The following is an 18118-nucleotide window of genomic DNA, read 5'->3' on the forward strand; positions in this document are numbered from 1 at the left end:
ACTGCATCGACTCAATATTCTCATGCAGTGTTCTGGAGCCGACGGAGGCGCGTCTCCCAAGAGGCGCACCAGCTGCTACATCTTTTTATTGCCAGTCGGAAACAAAGATCTGTGCCCCAGGACTCCAACAGCCGCGTGGCGAGGCAGATGGTACAGCTCCCGCGCACACTTTGGAGCATATCCGTGAGCACTCGCGCTCACAGTGTCCACCTCCGGAACATGAATGATCATCGTTCGGGTTTCGCTTCTCGGCTTCAACACAGTTGCAGGATGTGCGGCGACTACCGTAGGTAATCCACCGTCACGCTTTCTGTGACACGGACAGAGATACGACATACCGAAAAAGGCACGTCGAATCGCGGCTGCATTTTCTGCTTCCTTCCTTGGAAGAAACCGGCGTGTGGCGGCAATCAACCACACGTGACCGACTTTTGAACACGCCAACATGAGGCACGGAACGAAGAACGGCAGCGTACCAACCCAATGAGGACGAACAAAGGGGAACGACCTCCTTGGGTTTCTGACTGCAGAACGCTACCAATTGTAACATTTGCACCTTTAATCTCCTTGGCGGCATCACGTCTTTATTCATTGACAAACGGCGGTGGCGTGCATGCACTGCACTGCACCACTGCGGTATCGGAGCGCCCACAGAAAACAAAAAAGAGTGAGAGAGAGTCCTAGAGGGTTTCCGGTCCCTGTCACTTCTTGCGGACCGCGTCGATCTTCAAACGTGCCGACTGACAGACGAAATGAGCGGAATGTGCCTTCGCCATCCGAGCAGCAAAGACAGCAGCATATCCACCGAGCTTCCGAAAAGCGTGGGTATGGACGGCAAAAGTGCCGCCGTGAATCGGTACAAGGCAGGCTGCCCAAGCGACGACTGTTGTTTGACCTTCATCACTGGGCCAGTTTCCCAGTCGCTTTTCTAGATAACACACACAAGGAAGAAAAAGCTTTCCCGGTAAGACGAAATACATATTCCCTAGAACAACAAGAGAGTGTATGCCGAGGACGACCGCAAGTCCCTCTACAACTATCGAACGGAAACGGGATTTTCTAGCACGTCCTGCAGTGCCAAAAGCAACGCCATCAAAAACGCGCTGTTGGACAGTATTTGTCATACCCGAGAGTGTGTGCCCTAAATCTAAATTCATCTTATAACTTTGGTTTTTCGTTGCCATACACGGATTTGATTGTCGGTGGTCCAACCACAAGGGGGAGAGTCAAGTCTGCTCTGGTAGCTTACGTGGAAGTTGTGTCCGGATTCGCAATATTCATCACTGAAGGCAAGGCGTAATTGAAGTCGAGAGGGAACATATCGAGCCCAGTGCCTACAGGGCTGTGGTCACTCGCATTCAAGAAGCTGTCTGAAAAAAAACAGAAAGAACCATACGATGAAACCAAAAAAAAACGTATCGGTTCCGACTCCAGTCCGCGTGGCAAGCAAGTACCGATTTCCACGATTCATAGCGTTGTCCACGTCACATACGTATCTGCATATTTGCCGTACTGCTACAGGGTACGACTACTAGTATGTGATTACTTATGTACGTATGGAAGCTATCAATTTTTCTACGTTCAGCCTCAGTTTATCCCCGTCAAGGTATCCCATCGTCAGCTTCGGTGTCAGGCAAGGTTCCTAGAAGGGTGCACGACACATTTCCACTGTGAGCTACATATCTGATGCCCAGCAGCAGTCCCCCACCGGAACTTCCCATTGGAGAAGAGATTCCTCCGCTTCTACCCCTGCAAGGCCGCGGCCAGTAACCACACGCGCGTTTACCACCCCAAAGATACGGGTGCAACGTTTGCTTACTCGGTCGCGAGGGCATTGCAGCAAAATAATTGTTGGTCTCCAAACGGAGAAGCGACGCCACTTCCGGAATGGACCACTTGAACACTCGGTCGGTCCACTGCATGCAAATAGCCGATAAACCAAACTCTCAGCACAAAGAAACGCTGTTCCGTCGTCATGCACCTGCTTGATTCTAGAGGCGCAACCGGGCGAGAATTCAACGGTGCCGTCCACTTGTTTCTCGCGACCGCATCCTTTTTGCAATGGTCTCGGCGACGCAGCACACCTTTTCTACTTCTCTCCCGCGTCATACGTATTCGTGCTGACAACAGGTTAAATATGCAATACAAAAAGACGCAAGTCCTCGGGAACCGCTGAACTTCTGTCCCTTTCGCACACCAGTGTCGGGATCCACCCAGTAAGGTAAATCATTGACGTGTTTTGAATTGCATTGGTTTTACCGCAGATCCGAACGGGTGCACATGCGCTCAGGATTGAATGAAGAGACGCGAGCAATTCGTGTCCACTCCCGACCGTTGTCTCCCAACCAGAGAGGGCCATTGATCAGCGCAGCGTTCTCAGCAAGTGCGCGGTACCCGTCCCGAGTGGAATTCGAAACCATCCGTAAAGCGAGAATACACGGAGCACTGATCTTCCTCTCTTCTCAAATCACTGATACGGGTCATCCTCGTCAAGGCAACCTGCAGGCGGCTGCGTTCGTTTGACACGTGCCATGTTTCAACTGCTCACCGGTGCAAGAATCAAGATACACTCGGCACTACGGGCTTTCAATCTCAGCTGAGGCGCGCTGTTTCTGGCATCCGCGGAGCCCCCACGTCCCTGTTTTGCTTTTTCACCTACCGAGGGGATGCGATCTTCCTGACGCCCACCCTTGTACCACTTCACCGTGAATTTCGTCTGGTACTCCTTCGCGGCCCAGTGCGGATCAGAGAAGTCGACCGGCGGCCGACCGTCCACCTTCTTGTACGTGGGAGGGAACGTCACCGGGCTCTCCTCGAAACCCTTGGCGGCGAGCGAAACACACAAGAAACGCGCATGCGTCAAATTCCCAAACTCAATAATGCACTGGTACGCACACAGAGGCGTCGCGCAGATGCGAGCGAATTCCAACGAAAATCTCGCGCTCGCGCGCGTCCGCCCGAAAAGCGAAAATCAACTTAAAAACGCAGACCATCGCCATTTACCAACCTGCGCGAACTGTGCGCGCGTGCAAACACGCGCATACATGGGCACACCTACGCTCTAAGGGACCATGCATAACCATTCATGCATGCGTATTTCTACGGGGTCAATATTTTGCATGGAGATATATACGGGATGCTTCACAAAGGCGAGGGGAAATACCACGCGAAACGAGAACCCAGAGCCAGGCACAAGCGTCTTCGGTCTTGTGAGCGTTAGCGCCGTGGAACCGGCGTTCGTTTTCGGGCGCGATGTTTTCTGAGACCGTCGAACGAGCGACGCACACTCTTCTGCAAGCCTGGATACTGCATGTCTCTGCCGCGGGCACCCTGTGTGGCGTCTCACATCGCACGCTTTCACGCCGGCGCAACACCTAAGACACTTTGAAACCACTTTTCTCCGGTCGAGAGAAGCAATCCGCGGAACGAATTGCTCACCTGTCTCCGTAGGTCGTCGCACTGCGCGCCGTGGCATTCGTCATACTCCAGCAGCGTCTGCAGGTTTCCCGAATCGAGAAGTTCCACTGCAAATTCAGAACACAGACCGTTGTAGTGCCCGCGGTCTCGCACGAGATGTTCGCGAGATGCAAACACAAAAACACCCGACCTGGAACGACTCTCTCCCCCACAAGAATCATGCCGCCTTGTGCCTATCCGCGAGCTCGTGCGGCGACCGATGAGCTGGAAAGAGGAAATGCCGAGACGAGCTTCACAAACACCGCTAGAGAGCCTGGCAGAAACGCGGCCGCTGCCCCGGCTTACACACGAAGAAGAGCCCACGTCTGTCCACTCACCAGCCTTGGCTGCTGAAACGTTTCGAGTTCGGAAATTGAAATCTCCCATCCACACAACGTGATGGAAGACGCCGTCCAACGTCGTCCGAGGCACTCCGCTGTAGAGCTCGCACAGCCTCTCGACGATCCACGAACGCGCCCTGATACGGTCCTGGAAAAACGCGACAGGCCACGAAGGGAGGCGGAAAAGAAGTGGGACGGAACGTTCAGGGACACTGTACCTTCACAGAAAAGCCTGAAGAGTCGTGCAGACACTCGGGGATGTGCTGTCTCGCGTGCACCTTCCACGCGCCGACACAAGAGAGACGAAGGAATGCGTACACCGAACGGCACAGCTAGCATGCGGACGTACGTTTTCTGCCCTCCGTTTCGATGAACAGTGGTTTCTAGAAGACGAACGGGAAAGGTGGAACGGCAGTCAACGCACCTCCGTAGTTGTCGCGGGCATGTGACAGCCGAGAAAGCATGTGAACTGGTCCCAAATTCGCATGAGGAGGGAGACTGCGCCCTTGGAACCATTGAAGAAGCCTGGGGAGGAAAGGAGCGGCAGCCGCGATCGCGCATCTGCAGAGCGCTGAAGGAAACGACGCTGTCAGGGCCGGTCCCCCCCCCCCCCCCCCATGAATCGACGTTGGACTGCGCAACCGGCGCCGCAACGCTCGTGCACCGATGTCTGGTCCGCTCCATATCTACACGTGAACTTTCGCATGCACCGGCCGGGTTCCTCCTTTCGATTGCTTGGACAGAGCCCACACACAGTCGCACCCCGGCCCCGCTCAATGTGTGAACAGTCGCGTATGTCTACAAGCAGCATTGTGCGCTTGAGCGTTTGCATGAGGACCGACGAGGCCTGCGCGCGTCTACCTGTGTGTCCTCCACCGGACAGGTAAAGCAAAACAGAGAGTAGAGCAAAGCAGGAAGCGTAGGAAAACAACCCATTTCTCAGTCCTCGCGAAAAGGAGCGAAAAGGCAACGATCGCGGAAGAAATGCATGCATGCAAACGGACATACTCAACGGAATCGCCTTTGAGGAGAGGAACTCGATCGGCCCTTTTGGCCGGAGCAAATCTTCACGCGCCCACGCTGCAATACCTGCGGATACAGCGCACGTGCGGCAAGCAGCAAGACACCGAAAATAAAAAAATCGTGGAACTTTAGCCTCGCTCCGTTTCGGAAGGACGCCGAACGAAACGAATCTACGCCCTGGTCGGCATACAACTGCCTGCTGCCTGAAGACGCCTGTGCACCCGAAAGTACTTGGACGCATATCCACCCGGGACTGTGCCTCCGAGAAAGACGCTCTGGACGCAACGACTCGAGCTAGCTCCCCGACCCGCCGTTGACGCTCGCTCGGGTCTTTACGTAAATCTCAACACGAGGCAAAAGAAACACAGCAAAACCACGTTTCTTGCCAGAGTATACAATACAACCATTGTCTCGACGACCGCGTGACAGAAGCGAAAGCGTCGTCCGTCGCGCTTGGTGAACGCGCACGGGATCGCCTTTTTCAAAAACGTCTTGGCGACTCGACACACGCCGCAACACCCAGACGCAGCCTTCCCACCGAAGGACCAGCCGCACATATCGCGACAGACGCAGGGTCAGCCTTCTCCTGTTTTCGGATGCATGCATCGCTCTGTCGCAGTGTTCATTCTCTCCCAGCTGACACACTGGAGACGCGAACGTCGCCGCACCGAAAAGCGCCCTCCGGTGTCGACGGTCGGTGTGACACACGCTGGAGCTCCAGACCGCTCCCTCCAGTCACGTCTCTCCTGGTCTTACTCGTGCTTTTGAACTGCGTCCAGGCGCCGTCTCCCAGGCCCGAAATCTTATCTTCAGTGGCGTGCATGCGGATGTACGGCCGCCCATTCACGTTGCAAAGGTATGTCATGATGGCGTGAAAGACGCTGTCGGCTGCAGAGAAAAGGGACAGAAATCCGCAAAGCGCCGCGCGCAGTCCACGGGGAAGAGGCAGAAAAGGTGGCGAGGCACGACAAAGCCAAAGCGCCGACGAGAAAACAGTCGAACCGCTGACGATCTCCTGACAGACGAGACTCCGGAACTGCACACGAAAAAGGTCGAGTCCACTTGGCGCACCGGCTGGGTGTTTCCGCAGCAGTGCGGAGCGTTTTCTGTCTTAGAGATCCTCCGACGCGGGACGCCATGGCGGCGGGGCTTAACACATTCGTACCAGCGAGCTGGGACCGAACCGAACACTGCGTGTTTGCGCCGCAAGAGGGTGTCTGATTCGCGTTCTCATTCATTCGCACAGAGCGGGAGAGCCGCGTGCGGAACTTACAAATCGTCTCTTGAAGCGTGATCACGTACACATCGTATCCAGGGAGAACCCAGTCGATGAGCGGTTGCTCCCCTTCTTTTACAGCTTTGAGATTCAGCGTACTCGCCCTCAAGAGGCTTTTGCGCTCAACCATGCGGCTGCCTTCGAAGGAACGGTCCCCAGGCGTCGAGATCCAGCTGCTCCTCTCCTCAGCTTGTTGCCTTTTGGGCACGTCTCCCGAGTCTCCGGTGTCGCTCCGCGGTCGCCCTGGCCACTGGTCGAACGCGTCAGCGTCGCCAGTCGCCCAGGCATCTTCGTCGTCCAAAAGTTCCTCGACAACTCGCTCCGGGAGGTGTGCAGGCAGCACGCTCGTCGCCATCAGCGCGTCCGGACTCGCGTCGGGAGTCATCGTCCCTTGCGGAAACTCTTGGTACTCGGAGTTCCTGGAAACACAGACGCGAGAGGTGCAAAAGCGAGTGATAAAACGCACGCATGCACGCATGCACTGGTGGGACTGATCGTGTTTCACACTTCCCGACACAAACCCCAGGAGCGTGAGAGCGAGAGGCAAACGCCGAAAAAGCGACTCACGCCCCACGACAGGGCGAACGCAAAAAAATCCGGTTTTGGCGCACGCTGCGACTGGCAAAAAGACGAAGGCTTGCCCGTGGGCGGTGTCGGACGGACAGGCGAGACAGAACTGAGAAAACAACTGAGAGTTCGACCGCAAGTCTCAGGCAAGACGCGTCTCCAGCGAACGGGGCGGCAGAGAAACGGGATGCCGAGAAGAGAACGAAACGCACAGCGCAAGTCACCCCGCCCCTCTCTCTCCCGCGTCCATCCGCATACTTCGTCGTCAGGTGGACACCCACTGTTTTTTGCCGTCCTTCCGATCGTCACACGGCCACCTCCCCGCTGTTTCTCTCTGTTTTCCGGCGGTTTCGTGTGCGTGCGCGGCTGCCGATTGCGTCGGCCGAACCCGCAGTCCCCACGTACCACGTCCCGCAGAAGATCCGGATCGGTTCGACGCCTTTAAAGCTGTTGTCCCCGTGCACGGGCGGCCTGGCTTTCGCTCGGCCCTGATTTTTCAGTCGCTGCAGGTGCTTGTAGACGACGTGCACGTCCCTGACCTTGCCCGCGGCCGTCGCGGAGCTCCTGAACGAAGGACAAGAGTACTTGCCCCAGACGGAGCCCTGCCGAGTTGACGTCAGAGAGTCGGAGGGGCCGACGAACTCGCGGTTGCTTCGCGCCGCGGTCGGCGGCAGAGGGTAGCCTCCCGCAGGTCTGCCGACGACCGCGGAACTCCGCCGGAGCCCGCCGGGCGACAGCGCCGCCCTCGCTTGGCGCTTCTCCAAGGTTGCCGCGACAGCGACACGCGACGACGGCAAGGACGGCGGCCGCGAAGCTTTCCCGTCCAGACTCGCCGCAGCGGCGTCCGTATCCGTCCTCTCGAACTCGCACCCGTTGGGATCTGCCATTACCAGCGTTTCGTACCGTCTCGGCGCCGACGCCGTCCCCGAGTCTTCGCCCTGGGCGTTGCTCGAGCTCTCGTAACCGTCGTCGCAAAAGGCGACGATGTCTGTGAGGTTGTGGGTCGTCAGGTCGAACAGCTGAGCCATCTGCGGCTGCACGGTGGCGCTCGAGCGCCGAGGCGCGCGCCGCGCGTCTGAGGCCTCGGACCCCTCCGGCCAGCGACTGGGGAACCTTCGGTCACTGCACGCGCCGTCCTGTCCCTCCTGGCCAAGCGGGCTGCCGTCGCTCTCGGACCCGGGAGCGCGGAGATCGCCTGGCGCATCGCCCTTCAAAGTTACTCGGGACGCCGGGTGAGCAGGGAAGGGCGGCCTCGCCGCGGAGACAGCGGGCGACTGCAGACGGTCTCCGTCGCTTTGTGCACCGGCCTTGGCCCCCCGAGTCCCGTGGCGGTCATCACCGGCGGTAGGCGAGGTGCCGGAACGCGTCGGCTCGTGGGTTCCGTCTGGCATCGCGACAAACAAGTGGCCTGGAGAACGATAGTGTCTCTTCATCTCGTGCCTGCTGCCGCCGCCTGAAGTCGCGCTGAGACCATCGACTGAACCGTGACTGACGCTCTCCGCCGGACGGCAAACCGGCGACACGGAGGGCGTACGGCTGGATCTCTCCCGGTCCGGCCCGCGGGGAGCGGGAGCGCTCTCCGGAGCGGCCGCTTCATCCTGTCGCTTGCCTTCCATGCCTAAAGAACGGCGGCTCCGGCTGGCAAACGCAATCCGCCCACCTGCGTAGGCAGACCTGTAGGTTGCGGAAACGCACTCCGAGAAAAGAGGCTGTCCCTTTCGGAAAGAAGGAGACTCGGCACGCAAAACCCCCCAGAGGCCAGGGGACTGAAGCCAGCCTCCGGCGGACGGGGGCCGATCAGGCTTCGCCGCTGAGCGGACGTATTCGCGAGAATTCGACGGCGCGCTCTCTAGCAGCCCGCTCAGAACAAAAACAGTTATGAAAAGGCGCGGTCCGATCGATCCCTGGAGTCCAACGGTGCGCAGGCAGCAGAAAGGGAACCGGAGACAGCCGAGTCGCCTCAGGTGAAACGCCAGCAAAGCGCCTCGGTGCTCTCTCGTGCCTGGAAGCGCACGAGCGTGAATCGGAACTTGAAAACGACGCGAGACACGAAAAACGAGTTACGACGGGGAAAAAACCCGTAGGTGTTTCCTCGAGACCAAGGAAAGTTAACGGCGAGAAAGGAGCGCCTAGCGAAAACAGCGGCCGCCTTCGCATCCTTTGGCATGTCAGGTGCCGGAGTCCGAGTGCGCAGGAAAAGGTCTTTTTTTTAGAAACACGAGGCCCAGCCACGAGGAACCAATGTGCCTTCCACTTTCTCGGCTGTTTCACTCCGATGATTCTCCTGTTTACCCCCTTGTTCACCTGCAGCGGCGGTCGCGTCGTGAACACCGGAGAGAAACTCTGGAAATGGAAGCAGGGATAGAGACGAGCTTAGTGCACAACAAGGCGGAAAAAGGAAAGCGGACGAAGTCCGAGGAAATAGGGACGAACCCGCTGAGGGGGTACGTCGATTGCGCTCCTAACGCGTGTGTCAATCCTGCGTCCGATCCCACACGGCCGCGCACATGAAATTCTTGGAGAGGTATGTTGCGGAGTGCTGAAATTACAAGTGTGGGGTCATGGGTCAAAAGCGCGAAGAAAAAACGAGGAGAAAGAGAAACGCGAGCGCATTGTCGATTAGGTACGGGTCGGCAGATGCGTTACCACGAAACCCAGCACACACGCACGTGTAGGCAAAGCATCGACGCATATAGAGATGTACAGGTGTATCGGTCCTGGTATCCACTTCTCGAATCAGGGTTTGCGTGCCCGAAAAAAAAAGCCACGAAGAAAGAAAGCAATGAAGATCCTTTAATCTTCGCGTCGTAAACGTCAATCCACAAAAAGCGAGACTGATGCTCCGAACGGTCCTTCACGGCATCCACGAGGAAGATCCTCCATCGTGCACCGCGTTCAACGCAAAACCCTTCCTCGGTTTTTTCCTTGAAAAACACGAAACGGCCTGGCTTAAAACCATCCCTCCGAATTCACAATACCCTCGGCGCGTCCGGGCTTTCGATCCTGTTCAGCGGTCGAGCGCAGCAAGCGGCCAGACGGTAGCCGAGGAGCTTGAGGCAGCAAACCGCCACGAGGAAAATCTACAAAACCTGGAGCCAAGACGACCGAAAACCGAGAAAGCAAACAAGAGGGTTAGAGACGACGGGAAAAAAGTAGCGGCTTCTTGACGCGCAGGGACCATCGACGCGACACTCTTTCTTCGCGAGTTTTCGGCTAGGCCGTCGGCGTGTAGTCTACAGCCCCAAGGGAAGGGACTCGGCGCGAAAGATAAGTGGAAACGAAAGGCACACACAGAGCAAACTGCAACAAAAAACCTACGGTTGCCTCAGGAACGGTGGTGAACCCTTTGGGCGCATCGACCGTTGAGTTGAAAAAAACCGGTTTGCATGCTGCTCTGGAGACAGGTGAAGAAAGGCAGCGAAAAGAGAAACCTGTTGCAAACTGGCGAAATAGCGATTATCGTCGAGATAAATACAGGGAAATCCACTGGCAGTGAAAGTTGTCGCACAGGAAAGTTTTTGTAGGAACGATCCAGAAGAAAGCTCATCCTATAAATAGCGCGGAACGTACGCTCATTCAAAACAATCCGCGCACGGGCTCTCGGCACCCCATGACCCTACACTGTGCCTGGGCCAAACCTCCGACGGTTTTCGTGGAAAACAGGAAAGGAGAGACCCTGGAGAAAAGCGTCTGCCTCCAAGTGCAAGTTCGTGTTTGGAAATTGGGGAGAAAACGAAATCTTTCGCTCAACTTTTCCACTCTCAGCGACATGCCACGGGAACTCAAAGTTGACGGCGGACCGTGACCCTACATGGCTAGGAAGCCTTGGCACGCGTTCCTAGCAGGAATTGCGAGACAAAACGGCTTAGTGGTGGGGAGAGAGAATGGAGGCCGAGCATTTATTTGTGATGGGATGCGCCACAGTTTTTCGTTCAGCGACAGCCTAGTTCCTCCTACAGAGATACATAGATTCCGCGAACAACTCACCTATTCGCCACTGCTGTATTGCGCTGTCGTTTGGCGCTTGTGCGTACACATTGCGGAGCTTGGGTCACACGTGAAGAGCACTATTCGAACGGCCTTCCGGCTGTCTGGTTTGCACGAATTCTGCAAGAAGATACTGTGGCAGCATCTGCACATGGAAGGCATTCGCGCTTCATCGAGCTCACTTCTTCCTCGACTCTTCTGATTTCCATGTGGCGCAGAGGAACAGAATGTTTGCAACGGCAGCACGTGGCGACTGGGGCGTTTGGGTCTCGACACTTTGTGTCACGAGTTCTTCCGAAAGACACCTTTTCTGGATCACAGCGCAAGACCTCATATTGCCTTCGTTCCGGCATGCAGCCGGTTCATGTTTCCTCTTTTTAACTTTTGAAGACGTAAAAGATCTCAGCCTGTCGAGGGCCAGCTGATCCCCCTTCCCCCGTCGTCCAACGCCTGGAAGTTCTCGGGCTCACAATGCCACTGGCGTGTGTTTTCACAGCAGCACGAGAAGGAAGAGTCGGTAGAAGTCTTGCTTTCAATTCTTGTTCTGTAGGAGAGATGCGTTTCGTCGTAGGATGACACGCAGTGGTGCTAGCGACCGCAGATCCCTTACAGGCATTTACACCCTGTGTAAAAACACAGACTTCGTATCAACCATTAACAAGTGGATCCGAGATGCGGGTTAACATGCTACAGTCTCTCTTCGTGGTTTAACTCCTAACTGACTGATGGAGTCGGGCTGGTTAATGAAACGTCGTGTGCGTCTCCAGGTTATCCCATACCTTATAGTGGCAGGTTTGCCTGGAGCCGATTGTTCCCTTCTAGGCTGGTGAGAAGCATGTGCAAGGAATGTGAAACGACTATCCACTTAGAAATGGTGGTGTTTGGAAACAGCTGCTCTGTTTCCATGGTGGGGGTTTCGCGTTAGAAAAAAAAACGGGGAACATCCAACGGTACCCAAGTGACTTGCTGAAGAACTCAATGTATGTACAGCTGGCCGCTCACGGCAGTGACGAAGAAGACTTTAGTAAAGCACTCCTTCCCGTTTTCCCGCGTGTTTCCTCAGGCCCCAAACAAGACTGAACATCAGGAAAGAACCCCTTGCGTAGTTTATGAATGCGCATCCATGCATGAACGCTACCTGTTGCTCCAGTAGGGCAAACATCAGGTAATCCGTCTACACCATGCGGAAGAGACGGTTTCACTCCTCCCTCGGAGCTACCGTCGCACCTAGCTTAGCATTGCAGTGACTTGCTTGGATCCAAATGGAACTCCCTGCAGTACAGCTACTTTGCGCTTCTGCACGAAATAAAAAGTAAGCGTTTCCGTGCGTGGCAGACTGCTGGAGAAATGCGTCATTTTTTGCAAGCGCGTTCTCTCAGACGCTCGCCGTCTCCAGCACACTGGGTCAGGGTCTCTATGCTCCTCCAAACAGGCCACTGACGAATTTTGTTGCAACGCAACGAGCTTCCATGCCAGTGTCTTAGGCTGCATCCTCCAGAAGAAAACCTCCGTTCACGGTCTGAATCTGAACGTGACTCGGCCCCTGGCTGCAGGTGCAAGAAATCATCGACGCGGGTGCGCGTTCTCTGTGTTTGTGTGTGTGCACGCACTCAAAAGAGACTCGACAAAGTCGAAGAACTGCACGTGGATGTAATCGCCTTGAGTCTCGCCCACGTACACAGAGACGCGGGAAGTTTGTGGATCCTGTGTATAGCGCCCGCTCTGAAAATGAATCAAACAGGCGAAAAAGAGTAACTCCGCCATCCCTCGCCTTTCAGAAACAACGGTACAATAACTTCACAGGGACGCTATCTAGAAAGGACGTGACACACGAGCAAAGATGCGACAGCTCTCTGAAACCATCAGGATGAGAGTGAAACCCAGCTCCCGCGCCACTAACACGGACGGTCCTGGCAAGATGCGCGTTCCTCCACGACGGGAGTCCAATCGAAAATCAACATGCCTCTTGCCGCTTGGACTGCGCTGGAATGGGGCTGTTCTGGATCGAAACCGCACACACAACGAACCAGGATTCAAACAGCCTTCTTTCCCGCAGCCTCCACACGCGAAACCCCAATTGCACGCCTGTCCCTGTCTTTCCCCGCTACGCGCGAATTGGCTCTGTGGTTCGTTCAACCCGCTCCCCTAGCCTAATGGCCGCGATTCCTCCCCTTTTCCATGAACGAAAAAATCCTCTTCCATGTCCATGCGAGACAGCAATATCCTTACAGACAGACACAACGTCACGGGCATGAATGCGTTTCTGTTGCCATGCTGAAAAAACCAAATAGCGGTACGAAAACTCGAGAAAATCATATCCGCACACCTTCTCCCTGTTGCCTCTCGACACTGCGCTGTCGAGTTCACAAAACGTGACGAATCCGCCTCATCGCTCAAACTCAAAGCCCTCGGGGATCCACAGAGCCAGGCTTAACGAAGTCTTCATGTTCAATCCTCAGAGGGAATCGCGGTTCGCGTCTAAACAGACTTCCAGTGCAGCTCTTCAGCACTGCCTCTCAGCTCTCCCCTGTCTGCACAGAGAAAGCCCAGAGACGGAATTTCTTTGTCCGCCAGCGCGCCCCGCTCCGTTAGTCCTCGTTGCGAAAAGCGTGCAACGGCGGGGGAAGGGGTTGGAGTTAAGTCATTCACACTAAACGGATTCCTTTCCGAAAAAATCAAAATCCGCTCACGTGTTTTCTTCGAATGCACAAGATACCACAGCCCAAACAGCTGGTGTGTTGTGTGCGTCGACACGTGGACACGCGGAACAGAACTGCAAAACTTCAAGGTAGTTCACCCTACCGGGCGATGCTGACACACACATGGACGCGTGGGAGAAGTCCTGTGAGAGACGGACTTGCTCTACTCAGCAAAGTGTTCTCGGTTGTCCCGCTAAGGGGAAAAACGCGGAGACAGACATGGAAGAGCGGTGAAAGGAACATCGGCTCATGATGGTCACGGAAAAACGCACTTTTAAAACAGCACATTTTTCCGCCCCTGAGAAAAAAGGGCCGAATCGACGTGTCCCTTCCCCAAAATTCTCTCCAAGAGAACCTCCCCAGGACAACTAAACTCGAATGCATTGAGGTATCTTTCCCACCAGGCAGGCCGTCGCAAATCCCTTTCTCCGCAGTTATTCCCAAACCACGGCGAGCAATCTGAAATTCGCTTCAGTTCGAACCGGCCTCAGATGATCTCAAATTCACATCTGTCTTGTGCTCGGTGTGTCTTCCCTTGCAACATCCGTGTTATCCCTCGACCCCAAAAGAGCCCGCTTTCCACGGGGACACTGGGCCCTCCTCCGGCCCTCGCTTCTCTCCTGATCCCTGCTGATGCACATGCACGTAACATGTAAAACGCACAATGTAGTCGTTTGAAAAATTGAGTTACGATGCCACGGTTCCAAGTCTAAAACGCTGCGAGGACGCATGCAGAAATTCTGCATGCCGTGCAAGGGAGCGGTGTCCCTGTTTTTTCTGTTGCCAAAATCCTCACCGCGGCGCGACGCCTCCCCTTGGCGTGTATCTCCCACTGTTTCCTCGCGTCAAAGAGGACACAGACTCGACACCGTAGTGGTTTTCGGCGTTCCTAGACGCAGAGCGTAACCTCCTTCCGCCGCCTCCAGCATGCGATTGCGTTCCCCGAAAGCCACCATAACACTCTCGACTTGCGGTCTCTGCTCTCCAGTCTCCGTCAAAATCTGTATAAACACCCCCTGGATTGCTGGGCGGTGCCTTTCTTCCGTGACAGCCTTCGGTCTCCGTTGTATTGTGTCTTCGAAATCTGTCCAACGCGAATGCGGGTAGTCTTTCCCCGGAGACACTTCCCCGGCCAGCGAGATCCTTCGTGCTCGACGACGGCCGTCCTGTCTCCACCTGCTGTCGATCTTCCGGTCCCCGGTCTCTCCCGACTTCGTCCTGGACTCGATCTTTTCGTCCCCTCGCTGGGCAGCCCCACGTCGCTGCAGCTGTCGAAGATGGAGCCTCCGCTGCGTCACTTTGCTTCAGGCACTTTGAATGTCTGGACCGACTGGAAAGAAGTGGGGAAGTGGCTACTCCGCCCGGCGCAGGCTTTTCTCTGCATCTCCTCTCGGCTGGCTGTCTAGACGCCTCGTTCGGCGCCGTTCCGTCTCCACATCCCTGCTGCGCCCCCGCACAACACTCGCGCGTCGCCCCACGGAGGATTCGCAGGGAAGTCGGCGAGACGTCGCCGTGGTTGCACTGGCGAAGAGGCGACCCACAGCGCGTGGTCGGCACGAGCAAACCGTCGGAATCTATCCTCGCATCTCCTTTCTTCCTGCCTGAGGTCTTGGCGCTTGCCGCAGTATTCGCCTCAATCCCGTCTTCTTCCTCAGACGAAGACGCCACAGCCGCCCCTTGAACGAGCGGCTGATCTCTGCGGAGAGCCGCGGGGACGCTCGCTTCTTCATCATCGGCACCAAACGCGGCAGACTCGAGATCTTCTTCCTCGTCTCGGTGTCTCGCTCCGGCGATTCCCCGGTCCGGCGACGCCGCTCGTCCCCGTCGCGTCTCAACCTCCTCCAGCGTCCTCTCTGCGAACTGAGTTCTTCTGGGTGTCTCTTCGCGTGAGCACTCGATGCCGCTGTGTCCCGGTTTCCCCGCTCCGGCCTCGCCTCTGTCGTTCCTCGAGCGCGTTTTACCCGGGTCCGCGGACTCTCTCAGGGACACGCTCCGCTGGTCCCCGGAAAAACCCCGTCTCTCGCCGGATTCGAGATGCACCGGCAGGCGCCTGGAGTCCTTGGACTCGTAGGCGTCTCCTGCGCTGCCGTCGCCAAAGGAAATGAAGCTGGCAAGGCGCACGAGCTCGCCTGCTGCGATCGAGGCCTGCAAGCGCGGTCCGGAAGGCCCTGAGGGGCCAGCTGACCCGCCGCCGCTCGTCGCCTTGCTCCCCGACAAGACGAAGACACCGCAGACCACGAGGGCGAGCCCGCAGAAGAAGGCGGCCCAGTTGTCGGGGTGTTCCTGGAGGATGAGGATGCCGCCTACCGAACCGGACGCGATCAAAAACGAGTTGATCATGGGAACCACGTAGCTCGCCTCGTACTTGCGCAGCGCCATGTTCAAGTAGTACAGCTGGAAGAGGCCGAGGAAGGCAGCAAGAAAGACAATGAGGTAAGTTGACCAGGACGAGAGAGTCTCCTTGGGGTGGGCGAAAAAGCCCGTGAGGGCGATGACGAGCGCCTTCGCCCCGATGTTTGTCGCTCCCCCCACGATGCCCGATGCACAGGAAAGGGCCATACGTTGAACAGACACGCCGAGGCCGGGGTACCGCGCAGGCGGGAAGAGGCGCGCAATCGCGCTGTCCGCCGACAAGAGGCTGGCGACGAGCGAGACAGAGCTGAAGATGCACATGTAAGCGATTGCGCCAGGGAGAGGGAGGTAGTGCGCGAAATCCGGTACCGAGGAGATCACCTGGTCTTTCCCGGAGAAGATGACGATGAGCGTAATCCCCAGGATGATCAGCGCCGCCCCCGCGACATCGCACGGCCGCATGCGCTCCTTCAAGTAGACGACCGCGAGCAAACAGCCCCAGAAAATGTGCATGCCAGCGAAGGGCGCGACGATCGTTGCTGGCGCAAAGAGGAGGGCTACAAAAGTGCTGATGGGGTCCAAAACAGCCGTGAGAAGCATCCCCCAGACCCAGCCGGGGTTCTTTACGACGCTGCCGAGGCGGAGACACCCGCCCATGCGCAGGAAGGAGCGGCGGATCAGGATGTCGCCTACGGCTCCTGCAAAGCTTCCGACGAGGATGACGCACACGCCGACAGGCCAGAGCCCGGACAGATCCGTGGCCTCTGCCTTGATAGACAGGGACGCGGAGCTCGAGGACTCGGGGACCGATATCTCCCCTGCCCCGACGGGGACACCGGGTACACTCGCCATGGCTTCGGCTGGGGCGTCTCGTACGATGAGAAGGCGCGGCAAGAAAAAACCGAACCCACGGCGACGCGGAGTGTAGGGGCGAGACACTCCGCGTGGCAAGCGCCGAGAGATCACGCGGCCAAAGGGTTTGGATCAACTTAAGGGAACGAGCGACACGGCGAATCATGCAGGCAGCAGATGGCGACAGGACGGTTCAAGCGAGAGAAACCGCGGGGACGAGGGGGTCACACGCGCGGCCAGAACCACCCCTGGTCGCATGGACCAAAAACGCGAGGGCCGTGGCACGGATCTGCAACAGCAAATGGATTGAAGGAAAGCAGACCAAACGCCATCTGTCGAGAAAACGAAAAAAAGCGCAGCGCCCGGAAGTCGGGATCCACGCGTTGGGGAACCTAAGCAGCAATCACGATGTGAAGACACAGAAACGCGGAAAGTTACGCCACACATTCCGTCGCTGGAGCGAGTTCTGGGTCACGTTGGACATGACTAAAACGAATGAAAAACGCATCGCAGGGGAAGAAGCTGCGATCCAATTTGCGGACACCTTTTCCAGCGGTGACAAAGAAGTGAGGCTTCTGTTCTGGCGAAACATACGCTCTGAAAAACACCGTGGCTTCATTTTACATACGCTGCGTTGCACAAGTTGTGGTTCACGGGAAACATCGCGGTCCAAACACGAGTCGGCGCACTGTCGTTGAAACGCATTTAGCAGTCCTGCGGAAGGAGCTGCGCGTGGACCAGTCAAAAGGTCAACTATTTCGTCGAAAAAAAGACCAGGGCACAGGCAATCAACGCTCTAAGCGCTTCCGGCAGAAAGGAGACGCACGAGCTTGACACGCTGCGTCGACAGGTAGTAGCTGAGCCCGGCTGCCTTTGGGCACAGCCCGTAGCAGCCGGATCTTCCAGGCCTAAACACTAGTTAATGGAGGCAACGCAGGCAAATCTCCAAAATGGGGAAGACCGTTACGCAAGAAGGCGCGAGTTTCCATTCACAAACGAACCAACGACGGCGGAAAGAACGGTCGAGGTCGATCGCGAAGAAATGACCTGGACGGCGGCATCCGCTGAGCCCCCAGCGTTCTGCATCCTGTTTCTACGGCAAGCGCAGATGAAAAAGAATGCGTCCTGGGGGTGGAAACTTGAGCGAGACGAAAACAATTTCGAGAAATGCAAAAAAGGACCTAGGGCTGTCTTTTCGCAACGAACACGCCGTGAGGAACGCGACACGCAAAGCCAGCGCGCTGGAGCGCGGGAAGTGAAGACAGCGCAGACACATCCGGGAACGAGTTCCCCGGCAGCTTTTTAGAAAAAAGACCACACACAAGGCATCAAAAAGTGACAAATTTTTGTGTCGCAACGTGAAACCGTTTTCCAGAGACACATGCGGAGCAGGGACGGGCACTTGCTTTGCGTTTAGATGCATTACAAGCCGCGCAGGTACCCAGGGGAAAAACCATCCCACGCGGCAGCCCGCCTCACTGCGGCGCGAGTCAACACCCCCACGAACGCTTCTCGCATTTCGACAGTTTAATGGCCGCAAGAACACGCGTTTTCGCCCGGATGTT

General features: G+C 56.6%; 2 protein-coding genes across 2 annotated transcripts; both read right to left on the reverse strand.

Moving 5' to 3' along the window:
- Window positions 1–900: 900 nt before the first annotated feature.
- On the reverse strand, window positions 901–8279 carry NCLIV_041220 (hypothetical protein; the record flags this gene model as incomplete). The annotated part of the gene is made up of 10 exons (XM_003881031.1): window positions 901–928; window positions 1250–1370; window positions 1820–1916; window positions 2660–2884; window positions 3439–3524; window positions 3795–3945; window positions 4222–4322; window positions 5577–5708; window positions 6094–6515; window positions 7069–8279. The coding sequence occupies 10 exons, from the start codon at window positions 8277–8279 to the stop codon at window positions 901–903; spliced, it is 2574 nt and encodes an 857-aa protein (XP_003881080.1).
- Window positions 8280–14141: 5862 nt separating this feature from the next.
- NCLIV_041230 (hypothetical protein) lies at window positions 14142–16553 on the reverse strand (the record flags this gene model as incomplete). The annotated part of the gene is made up of 1 exon (XM_003881032.1): window positions 14142–16553. One exon carries the CDS (start codon window positions 16551–16553, stop codon window positions 14142–14144), a length of 2412 nt encoding a protein of 803 aa, XP_003881081.1.
- Window positions 16554–18118: the final 1565 nt, after the last annotated feature.

The sequence above is a fragment of the Neospora caninum genome, chromosome IX (genome assembly GCF_000208865.1).
Source record: "Neospora caninum Liverpool complete genome, chromosome IX".
In the NCBI taxonomy this organism is placed as follows: domain Eukaryota; phylum Apicomplexa; class Conoidasida; order Eucoccidiorida; family Sarcocystidae; genus Neospora; species Neospora caninum.